The 12885-nt window shown below is 38.8% G+C and overlaps 1 protein-coding gene across 3 annotated transcripts in view; it reads right to left on the bottom strand.

The window, feature by feature from the left end:
* Window positions 1-12885, bottom strand: part of LOC126210582 (replication protein A 70 kDa DNA-binding subunit-like) — a 339516-nt gene that overhangs the window by 179160 nt on the left and 147471 nt on the right. For 2 of the 3 annotated variants that reach the window (XM_049939847.1, XM_049939848.1), the window contains exon 14: window positions 6681-6927. In XM_049939847.1, coding sequence (XP_049795804.1) covers window positions 6727-6927 — 201 coding nt within the window. In that variant the 3' untranslated portion in view covers window positions 6681-6726. Of the gene's footprint in view, window positions 1-6680; window positions 6928-12885 lie in introns of those variants that run through there. The other variant, XM_049939850.1, reaches the window with a different exon arrangement.

Genomic DNA, 12885 nt, shown 5'->3' with positions numbered 1-12885 from the left:
TTCTAATGGAATGTTGTCTATTCCCGGGGCCTTGTTTGGACTCAGGTCTTTCAGTGCTCTGTCAAACTCTTCACGCAGTATCTTATCTCCCATTTCGTCTTCATCTACATCCTCTTCCATTTCCATAATATTGTCCTCAAGTACATCGCCCTTGTATAAACCCTCTATATACTCCTTCCACCTTTCTGCCTTCCCTTCTTTGCTTAGAACTGGGTTGCCATCTGAGCTCTTGATATTCATACAAGTGGTTCTCTTCTCTCCAAAGGTCTCTTTAATTTTCCTGTAGGCAGTATCTATCTTACCCCTAGTGAGACAAGCCTCCACATCCTTACATTTGTCCTCTAGCCATCCCTGCTTAGCTATTTTGCACTTCTTGTCGATCTCGTTTTTGACACATTTGTATTCCTTTTTGCCTGCTTCATTTTTGCTTCATGTTGGTATAGCATAAGTATTTATAGCTTTTGTCTTGTTTCTTGCTGTCAATTCTGTTTTCAGTATTTTTGTTAGTCTTTGTCTATATTTTTCTTTTAGTTCTTCTTTAATATTTGTATTATCTATTCCTATTTTTTGTCTGTGTCCTAGATATTTATAGGCATCTGTTTTTTCCATCACTTCTATGCAGTCGCTGTGGTTATCCAATATGTAATCTTCTTGTTTATTGTGTTTTCCCTTGACTATGCTATTTTTCTTACATTTGTCTGTTCCAAAAGCCATATTTATATCATTGCTGAATACTTCTGTTATCTTTAGTAATTGGTTGAGTTGTTGATTTGTTGCTGCCAGTAGTTTTAGATCATCCATGTACAGCAAATGTGTGATTTTGTGTGGGTATGTTCCAGTAATATTATATCCATAATTTGTATTATTTAGCATGTTGGATAGTGGGTTCAGAGCAAGGCAGAACCAGAAAGGACTTAATGAGTCTCCTTGGTATATTTCACGCTTAATCTGTATTGGCTGTGATGTGATATTATTTGAATTAGTTTGGATATTAAGTGTCGTTTTCCAATTTTTCATTACTATGTTTAGGAACTGTATTAATTTAGGATCTAGTTTGTATATTTCCAATATTTGTAGTAACTATGAGTGGGGTACACTATCAAAAGGTTTTTGGTAATCAATGTATGCGTAGTGTAGCGACCTTTGTTTAGTTTTAGCTTGATATGTCACCTCTGCATCTATTGGCAGTTGCTCTTTACATCCTCGTGCTCCTTTGCAGCAGCCTTTTTGTTCTTCATTTATAATTTTGTTCTGTGTTGCATGTGTCATTAATTTCTGTGTAATGACTGAAGTTAATGTTTTGTATATTGTTGGTAGGTATTTTGCTGGGCTTGCTGTGTCTGCTTGATCTTTAGGTTTCAGATAAGTTATTCCTTGTGTAAGTGTATCAGGGACTGTGTATGGGTCTGCAATGTAACTGTTAAATAATTTAGTTAGATGTGAATGTGTTGAGGTGAAGTTCTTTAGCCAGAAATTTGCTATTTTATCTTTTCCAGGGGCTTTCCAATTGTGCATAGAATTAATTGCTCGGGTGACTTCATGTTGCAAAATTTTCACTTCAGGCATTTGTGGTATCATCTTGTATGTGTCTGTTTATGCTTGTATCCACCGTGCATGTCTGTTATGTTGTACCAGGTTTGACCATATGTTGCTCCAGAAGTGTTCCATGTCTGTTATGTTTGGTGGATTGTCTATTTTAATGTGTGTGTTATCTATTGTCTGGTAAAATTTCTTTTGGTTTTTGTTGAATGTTTGGTTTTGTTTCCTTCTATTTTCACTTTTTTGTATCTTCTAAGTCGTTTGGCCAATGCTTGTAATTTCTGCTTCTTTTCATCTAATTGCTCTATTGCTTCTTGTTGTGAGATTTTACCTAACCTTTTTCGCTTTTTGTCTGATATTTCATTTCTTATAAATTGTATTAGCTGTCCGATGTCTTTTCTCAGTTTTTCTATTCTGATCTGCAGGCTGTGTTGCCATGCTGGTTTTGTGGGTTTCTTCTGTGTGTTGGTTGGTTCTGATCTCTGCCTATATTTAGTGTAGTGAGTGCTCCTATATAAACCAGTAGTTGTAATTCTTCCATAGTTGTATTTTCATTTATTTTGTTGTGTATGATTGTGTTGATAGTTGTTGTTGTTGTTTCGACTTGTAGGTTGTTTGGTGGTCTATGCAAGAATGGTCTAATGTCTGTATTTATGTCTTTGTATTCTATATATGTCAGCTGAAATTTTTCTTCTATATCCAACATGTGTGTCACTTCGTGTTCTATTTTTGCTTGTTCTGGTGGCTGTCTTAAGATTTCGTTTTCCTCTGATTCTTTAATTGACGCGTGTTGTTCTTTGTTTGTTTGCTCTGGGATGTTTGAGTCCATTATTGTATTTTCTTCTTCTTCTGATTGCACATTATTTTGTTCCAGTATTTGCTGTACTTGTTGTTTGATGTTTTCTAATTCCGACTGGGGTATCCTGTTATTTTTTATTATTACACGGATCTGATCAGCTAGTTGTCGTTCTGTTGAAAATTTTAATTCTGGGTATCTGGTAATAAATGTTGTGTATACTTGTGATCTGTATCCAATTGTGTTGGTTCCTAAGTTTGTTGCTTGGTAATAACAGAACATGACGTGTCGGTTAACTTCATCTGACCATCTCATCCTCTGTCTTTGCACACATTTTAACTTTGTTGATTTGAAATAATGGCGCAGGGTGTAGATGAAGTAGATGCCGCTACGGAGAGGAATGGTGCAAAGGAAGCATGTTTTGTACTATCCGTCAGTGCGGATAGTTGAGTCTCTTTTCTCAGAAATAGTTGTATGTAACATTCACATTGGACTGAGAATTCCTTAAGCATTGTATAAAAAAACAGTTGTTATAAATAAGCAGTACCAACTGTCTCATTAGCTCAATCCTTCATGGTTTAGTAAACCACCTACAACTACTAAATATTACAAGGACTACTTTTTTTCAACTTCCAATCAGTCATGAAATTAAAACCACAGTGAACAACCAGTGAAGCTTTGGTCACATGTGTTGCATACAGTGTTTCTAGTATGGCTGTCTATCACATCACACTTTTCAATTCTGAACACATAGTGAACACTTATAGATGCCCAGAAAATATCACCTCCTGCGAAATGTGAACCACCTGATTTCATGCAGCCTACATAATGCAAATGTCGTGCATTTCCTTCTTCACGGCGATTCTCGGCTGCTCACTGCAGGTGTAATGAAGACGAACCTGCAGCGTTTTCGATGGGTAGTGTCTGATGACCAATCATGCAACCCGAACTTGTCTCCCTCTGGTTTTCATCCCTCTGCTCATATGAACCACTGGCTATGAGGACAGCATTTTGAGACAGACAATGAGCTGCAGATCAGGGTAGGAATGGCAGAAATGAGGGGGTTGAAAAGTTGGTACCATGCTACAACAAATGTCTATGTCGGAGGGGTGACGGTAAAGATGTAGCTGGAAAGTGTAGTTAATTGATGCGGATAAAACATTTTTTATTTTTGCTGCCATTTTCATTTCACAAACAATCAGAGGTTGGGAACGGGGGAGGGGGGGGGGGGGGGAGGAGCCGTCCTATTTATTCATCATCATTTTAAAATGAAAGTTTTAAAGAAAGTTATTTTTAAAGAAAGTAATGTTGAAGATCCCTAGCTAATGATCTATACCATTTCTCCAGAAACACTCATATACTGACTCTTGTTTACAACCAGGGGCCACTTCATAATAATTTGTACTAATACATGCATTAGGTTTGATGGGAATGACTGATCTCTAGAATCTTAATGACAGTTTATCTTTGCCTCTTGTTCTCTTGACATAATGAAACTGTCGTGGTACAAACTGCTCTATGGCATGTGGCACGTCTCTGAGCTGGGACAAGAGTGTATGGAATAAACTAAATGAAACAGCAGGTACCATGAAGCATGAAAAGCAGCCATCGCCATCCCGCGTTGCAGAAATTCTGTGTCCCTCTGCACCAGATTTCATGCACAAATGAGATAAAACTCTTGAACAGTATACAAGTCTAAACTCACTATACAAACTAAAAAAAATATTTTTATGGCGTCAATCATCATGTTTCGATACTATGAACATTGTGCAACAAATCACTTTCACAAAGTGATACAGTGCCCGCAATGTTCTATTACAGTCGTATTTGCTCACTCGCAGTGCCTTTGCTGTTGTGGGTTCAGCATCAATTGCCCCCACATGGTCATTTACCCATGGGCACACGGCTGCCCACTCACAGGCATCAGACATGGAACACCTTTCCCTAACGAGACTTTTGTTGAAGCCTGACAGCAATAGTTTGTCATTAGAAGAATGGACTCTCAAAGAACAGCCAGAGTGTGGTTAGAGAAGTTTCAGAGACGAGAAAAAGCTAATGGTTAACAACAAATCAATTACATTAAAAATGATGAATCACAGAAAGGTTTGGAACTGCAGCAGACTGTGCTTGAGAATACCTACTTTGGCAGAAACAACTGCTGGTAACCTATTCAAATGAAATAAGCTGCAAAACTGGAAGACAAACCATCAATGTTGGGTTAAGATTTCAATTCTTCTGCTGGGATAATGTGAAGGTACTGAGATAGTACTGCAAACCACAGGGAAATAGCATCACAGAACAGTAACTTGTCATGTGTAACGAAGCTGAATAGAAACAGATCTCAAAAAACACTATCAATATTGCAACAATTAACTTCATGTGTGGGACACTTTCAACATTATCAGTACAAAGGCTATTTGGGCTACAGGTGTTAACGTAACCTCAGTTTTTCTTATTATAATAAACGGTGCTTTCATATGCTGATGAGCTAAGATAGAGAGAGCAGAACAATATCCTAGAGGTGCAGACTCAAAACATCACAAAAATTCCAAATGCGCAGATGGAATGGGACAAAAGATTTACATACAATGTAATAAAATAATGTGAAATCAGCACAGCAGTTATTAGCATTATAAAATTGCAAAACCCAGAATGACAGTAGTTACCACACCGAGGAGGGATTAAACAGCAGACAGGCACATTTCCAAGTAGGCTGTTGAAAAATATCGGCTTTTGGATGAAGTCCTTCACTTGGGACCCCAATACCGAAAATGACAATGGAGGCCATTGTATATATATATATATATATATATATATATATATATATATATATATATATATATATATATATATATATATATATGTGTGTGTGTGTGGGGGGGGGGGGGGGGAGGCTCATCTGCTAAATAACTTTGTCTGAAAACTGATATATGTATTAGTGACGAGTTTGACGAGTATCTGCTAACATTACAGGATATTAAGACTCCTAGGATGAACTAAGGCTCTTGTTTTCTCCACTGGTACAAATATGAAGTCAGTATTGTGGCATTGCTGTGTGACTGATGACTGTGGAAGACAACCAGAAGAAGCCATTATTGAACTCAGTTTACAGGTAATGAATGCACCTCACAATCCACCGATCTACAAAGGGGGGTCTGAGGAATGTCAAATATTGACGTCACTCTAGCAAACACGGTTGCTGAGTGCCACGTGAAAGGCTGGAGGGTTGCGAGTGGTACGACATCGAGTGACGACAACATCATACGCTATACCAGCAATGGAGGGGAAACCTAAGATGCGACACAAAACATGCACGTAAGTCCTAAATATAAGATCAAGGACGCTAACTGTGAAGAAGAAAGGAGAGTGTTTCAGTGTCCAGGAGGTCCATGGCTGGGTGATTTCATGTACAGATACCACATAAAGCTGGTTAACATTACATATTTCAATTTTATGTAGAAGTAATAATATAATATTACCTACATACAGCAAGTTTTTAAAGTTTTTGTTTATTAAATATTTTGTAGCTAATCATGTTTACTTTATCCTCAATGTGAAATCCAGATGTTCCTCAGGTGCTGTTATATCTCTGAAATTCAATCATTTTGCAGCTGGTATAAGCTTGTACGAGGCCTCAGCAGCCAGATACTGTGGCCGTGTGTGTGAGTTGCATATATATGACTGTGTGTTTGAATGTTGTATATTTCTGAAGGCCTTGTTTCTGACAGTCTTTTTTGTTGTGCCCACCTGCAACTCTACAACTCCGCATCTCTGCTATATGGTGAGTAGCAACTATCCTTTTCATAGTATTGGAACATGTGTACCAACAGGATAAAAATGAAAATCGGATAATAAAGTCCACAAAATTTAAAAAAAAATTCTCATACATTTTGATCACATCTCATGAATTTTCCCATTGTCAACCAGTAGTAGCTGAAATATTCCCCCACACCTTCGTCCCTCAGTTCTCAATGCAGGTGACAAAACCCGCACAGTGTACTTGGGTTCCTACTGAGAGACTGACCCATTGCTTCCTTTGCTTTTTCAGAATTAAGCTATGCATTTATCTCAGACGTTCGCCACATGTCCATCACTTCAAGAAGCAGTTCACTTGATTGCAGCTGACAGTATGTCGGACGTTACTCGACTGCAGTGTACAAGCATCAGAGACGGTCAGCAGGTGGCTGACCAATGAATTTAACAAATAGTCCAAGTAGATGTATGCAATTCATCATTAAGTCTATCAATATAATCTACATCCCCCCCCCCCCCCCTAAAAACTGAATTAAAAACAGCATCCCAACATATAACTGCACACTTTCTGTGACAAGAAACAGTTACTCACAGCCTGCTGCTTCCAGCTGCTCAGTCGAAATGTTGACATCTTCCAGTCAGTGGGTGACACTGTGATACCAGTCACGCAGCTTGTGTGCCTCTGGTATGTCAGGGTTCACTTTGACAGTGCTCCCTGCATGAACTGATGCTGAGCGCTGACCGCCATGGCCTGATTGTTTGGCACTCCTTACTGCCACCACAGAACCAGGAGCCTCCGAGAACTCCTCAGCCTGTTTACCCCACAAAGTCAGCTTCATCTATGAGGGAAAAAGAAAAACTCTGATTAAAATTGCTTTGTGATTGGCATTTCAGCGAGTCTAGTATCAGGGACAAGCCAGCAGCCTATATCGGTTCTCTCTCGACTACCGTGTGCTCGCTGTGTTGCCTGCTCTGTCGGAACATGCAGAACTTTGGAAAGCATAGCTGACTGTACACTTGCAACACAGCCCATAGCCACTGCAATCTGTCAGTCACAAAGTAAATTTAATCAGAGTATAGCTGAGGGAGTAATTAATGTAATCAAATAGCTTTGCGAATTGTGGCATGAACTTTACTGATAAGATTTTTTCCCAACTGAGTAATAAGGCAGTCTTACAGGATGGCTGGTTCCTTTTATTTTCTTTAATTTCAGAATTTGCAAGTGAGTGCCCAAATATCAATTTTCTAAAGCCGTATCACGCACTTCAAAATAAAATTCTGGGGATGGTGTGGCAGAGGGGAGTGAGATCGTGGGAAGAAGACTGAAAATTTCTCACTGCTGTGGCATATGAAGTACAAAACATTTGAAGCTTTTTCTCCACCAGAAGAGCCCGTAAGTGAGAGCGAGTGAAGCATAACCGTGGGGTAGCACGATTGATTTTTTGTGAGAGGTACGGTTTTTACTTTTATTTGAATTCCATACTTATCTTCAAATTGACATAATTATTAACAAATGTTCAATCATAATTTTCTCATGAGAAAGATATCAATCTCAAGACAATGCAAATATGCATTACACATTAAAATTTGGTACAAAAATATGAAATACCACATAAAGAATAAAATACTTTGTTTATTTCTAAGGGATTACTTTGTAAGTACAAATATAATATTAGAAAACACAACTGCGTATGCTGTAATGTAACAGCAGTACCCACTTCTTGTCGTATATGATACATATAATATATTGGGTTGATGCACAAGTTCATAGCATTGTCCCATAAGTTTAATAAACGCAACAGTACACACAACAGAGACTTCAGTCATTATGAATATATTCTCCTTCACTACTCACAACAGTCTGCCAATACTGGGTAACTTTTCGATTCCACAATAGTATAAATCACACGGTTTTGAGGAGAAGAACTGTCGGGCCATGTTCGGATCGTATTTTCATTCAGAAATAAATTCTTTGTAGGTTGTTCGATAGAGAGCAGAAATGGTTAAAATCTGAGTTCATCCAGAAATAAAATGTTTTGAAGGTTGTTCCATACACAGCAAAAATGGTTAAAATCTGAGGGCACAAGGTCGAGTGAATAAGGTCAGTACAGAATGACATCCCAACCCAACTTCTGTGCGGTGTTTTTTTTTTCTTTCTTTCTTTGTCTTTTTAAAGCAAAATGCAGGAGGTTGTTATTGTGGAGTAGCATCATTTCATCAAGTCTTCCTGCTTGTTGTTCTTGGACTGTGTCTGCAAGACATCTCTGTTGTTGACAATGTCAGCATTGACACTTACACCATTACCTTAGGGAGGCAATCACAGCACACCACTCTGTCGCTATTCCACCAGATGCATAACATTATCTTTGATGTGCACATGTACAGGGAATTGCTGCTCTGTTTGGGCTTAACCATTCCTTTCTTTTCCTTATATTAGCATTTCTTGTCACCAGTAATGATGCACGATAGGACTGGATGATGGTGTTCACAACCCGGATAATGATGAGCAAGCAGAGATGCACATAGGGCCTCTGATTTTTGTAATTTTGTCTTAGACCTCCCCATTGCATGCAAATGTCACACAACAATGGAATGATTACAATTCATCACATTTGCCAGGTCTCGAGCATACTGATGTGGATCACTGTGGATTAATGTGTCTGAACAATCTTAATAAAACCCTAAAGGTTTTCCTGAGTGTGGAGAGTCACTGATGTCAAAACAATCCTCCTCAAAACGAGAAAGCCATTTTCTTACTGTACTCTGTCCAATGGCACTATCACCATACACAGCACAAAAGTTTCTGGCTGCCTCCGTGACCATCGTCCCTTTGCTGAACTCAAACAGCAGAATATGTTGTAAGTGTTCCGATTTCTCCATTTTCTAGTGTCCACAGCTCCACTCACTACCGCCAAATGACAACATGTTAACTCAAATAGCGATACTGAACTACAAACAAAAAATAACAACTGATAAATAATCAGATAGCAACCAGAATATCAATATGCAAAACAAAAACACTACGGACTTAATCAGCACCCTAATACGATATGCCTCCCCCCCACAAACCGTGGACCTTGCTGTCGGTGGGGAGGCTCGCGTGCCTCAACGATACAGATAGCCGTACCGCAGGTGCGACCATGACGGAGGGGTATCTGTTGAGAGGCCAGACAAACGCGTGGTTCCTGAAGAGGGGCAGCAGCCTTTTCAGTAGCTGCAGGGCAACAATCTGGATGATTGACTGATCTGGCCTTGTAACACTAACCGAAATGGCCTTGCTGTTGTGGTACTGCGAACGGCTGAAAGCAAGGGGAAACTAGAGCCGTAATTTTTCCCGAGGGCATGCAGCTTTACTGTACGATTAAATGATGATGGCGTCCTCTTGGGTAAAATATTCCAGAGGTAAAATAGTCCCCCATTCGGATCTCCGGGGCGGGGACTACTCGAGAGGACGTCGTTATCAGGAGAAAGAAAACTGGTGTTCTACAGATCGGAGCATGGAGTGTCAGATCCCTTAATCGGGCAGCTAGGTTAGAAAATTTTAAAAGCGAAATGGATAGGTTCAAGTTAGATATAGTGGGAATCAGTGAAGTTCGATGGCAGGAGGAACAAGACTTTTGGTCAGGTGAATACAGGGTTATAAACACAAAATCAAATAGGGGTAATGCAGGAGTAGGTTTAATAATGAATAAAAAAATAGGAATGCAGGTAAGCTACTACAAACAGCATAGTGAACGCATTATTGTGGCCAAGATAGACACAAAGCCCACGCCTGCTACAGTAGTGCAAGTTTATATGCCAACTAGCTCTGCAGATGACGAAGAAATTGAAGAAATGTATGATGAAATAAAAGAAATTATTCAGATAGTGAAGGGAGACGAAAATTTAATAGTCATGGGTGACTAAAATTTGACAGTAGGAAAAGGAAGAGAAGAAAACGTAGTAGGTGAATATGGATTGGGGCTAAGAAATGAAAGAGGAAGCTGCCTGATAGAATTTTGCACAGAGCATAACTTAATCATAGCTAACACTTGGTTCAAGAATCATGAAAGAAGGTTGTATACATGGAAGAACCCTGGAGACACTAGAAGGTTTCAGATAGATTATATAATGGTAAGACAGAGATTTAGGAACCAGGTTTCAAATTGTAAGACATTTCCAGGGGCAGATGTGGACTCTGACCACAATCTATCCGTTATGAACTGTAGATTAAAACTGAAGAAACTGCAAAAAGGTGGGATTTTAAGGAGATGGGACCTGCATAAACTGAAAGAACCAGAGGTTGTACAAAGTTTCAGCTAGAGCATAAGGGAACAATTGACATGAATGGGAGAAAGAAATACAGTAGAAGAAGAATGGGTAGCTTTGAGGAATGAAATAGTGAAGGCAGCAGAGTAGGTAAAAAGACGAGGGCTAGTAGAAATCCATGGGTAACAGAAGAGATACTGAATTTAATTGATGAAAGGAGAAAATACAAAAGTGCAGTAAATGAAGCAGGCAAAAAGGAATACAAACATCTCAAAAATGAAATCGACAGGAAGTGCAAAATGGCTAAGCAGGGATGGCTAGAGGACAAATGTAAGGATGTTGAGGCTTATCTCACTAGGGGTAAGATACACACTGCCTACAGGAAAATTAAAGAGACCTTTGGAGAAAAGAGAATCACTTGCATGAATATCAAGAACTCAGATGGAAACCCAGTTCTAAGCAAAGAAGGGAAAGCAGAAAGGTGGAAGGAGTATATAGAGGGTCTATACAAGGGCAATGTACTCGAGGACAATATTATGGAAATGGAAGAGGATGCAGATGAAAATGAAATGGGAGATACGATACTGCGTGAAGAGTTTGACAGAGCACTGAAGGACCTGAGTCGAAACAAGGCCCCGGGCGTAGACAACATTCCATTGGAACTACTGACGGCCTTGGGAGAGCCAGTCCTGACAAAACTCTCATCTGGTGAGCAAGATGTATGAGACAGGTGATATTCCCTCAGACTTCAAGAAGAATATAATAATTCCAATCCCAAAGAAAGCAGGTGTTGACAGATGTGAAAATTACTATCAAGTTAAGAAGTCACAGCTGAAAAATACTAACACGAATTCTTTACAGACGAGTGGAAAAACTGGTAGAAGAGAAGATCAGTTTGGATTCCGTAGAAATGTTGGGACACGTGAGGCAATACTGACCCTACGACTTATCTTAGAAGAAAGATTAAGGAAAGGCAAACCTACATTTCTAGCATTTGTAGACTTATAGAAAGCTTTTGACAATGTTGACTGGCATACTCTCTTTCAAATTCTGAAGGTGGCAGGGGTAAAATACAGAGAGCGAAAGGCTATTTACAATTTGTACAGAAACCAGATGGCAGTTATAAGAGTCGAGGAACATGAAAGGGAAGCAGTGGTTGGGAAGGGAGTGAGACAGGGTTGTAGCCTCTTCCCGATGCTATTCAATCTGTATATTGAGCAAGCAGTAAAGGAAACAAAAGAAAAGTTCGGAGTAGGTACTAAAATCCATGGAGAAGAAATAAAAACTTTGAGGTTCGCCGATGACATTGTAATTCTGTCAGAGACAGCAAAGGACTTGGAAGAGCAGTTGATCGGAATGGACAGTGTCTTGAAAGGAGGGTATAAGATGAACATCAACAAAAGCAAAACGAGGATAATGGAATGTAGTCGAATGAAGTCGGGTGATGCTGAGGGAATTAGATTAGGAAATGAGGCACTTAAAGTAGTAAAGGAGTTTTGCTATTTGAGGAGCAAAGTAACTGATGATGGTCGAAGTAGAGAGGATATAAAATGTAGACTGGCTATGGCAAGGAAATTTCTGAAAAAGAGAAATTTGTTAACATCGAGTATAGATTTAAGCGTCAGGAAATTGTTTCTGAAAGTATTTGTATGGAGTGTAGCCATGTATGGAAGTGAAACATGGACAATAAATAGTTTAGACAAGAAGAGAATAGAAGCTTTCAAAATGTGGTACTACAGAAGAATGCTGAAGATTAGATGGGTAGATCACATAACTAATGAGGAGGTATTGAATACAATTGGGGAGGAGTTTGTGGCACAACTTGACTAGAAGAAGGGGTCGGTTGGTAGGACATGTTATGAGGTGTCAAGGGATCACCAATTTAGTACTGGAGGGAAAGGTGGAGGGTAAAAATTGTAGAGGGAGACCAAGAGATGAATACACTAAGCAGATTCAGAAGGATGTAGGTTGCAGTAAGTACTGGGAGATGAAGAAGCTTGCACAGGATAGAGTAGCATGGAGAGCTGCATGAAACCAGTCTCATGACTGAAGACCACAACAACAACAATACAATATGATACACTACAATTCCATTACATACATTTGGTTCATATCTTTATTTTCAACTTCAACTAATTATCGTCCAATAACTCTTAAAGGTATATAGGAATTACTTTAATAGAATTTTTGTTCCAGCAGTTGCAACTGTTCGTAAAATAAACTGGACCTAATTAATCTTAGTTTAAAATGTAAAATAAAATGGAGTAATTTGTATAAAATAAGAACTGTTATATGGAATTACCACTATTATAAGCAAGTGAAAGATCCGTTTAATTCTAACCAAAAGTATCATACTGTCTGTTGAGAATACTCATTATGTAATATTTGGAACTGAAAGCATTTGTATTTGATGAAACTAATCCTACGAATTATGTTCACGTTTATTTTTTTACTCTTGCCTAGTTCTGTAAATGTCTTTCATCATTGTAAAATAAGTAAAATATTATTTATAATAATGCAACAGGTTGCTGACATTCTTATGTTACACA

Source organism: Schistocerca nitens, chromosome 10 (genome assembly GCF_023898315.1).
Source record: "Schistocerca nitens isolate TAMUIC-IGC-003100 chromosome 10, iqSchNite1.1, whole genome shotgun sequence".
Taxonomy (NCBI): Eukaryota; Metazoa; Arthropoda; class Insecta; order Orthoptera; family Acrididae; genus Schistocerca; species Schistocerca nitens.
The sequence above is the reverse complement of the archived record's forward strand: the minus strand, read 5'-3'. Positions and strand labels throughout refer to the sequence as shown.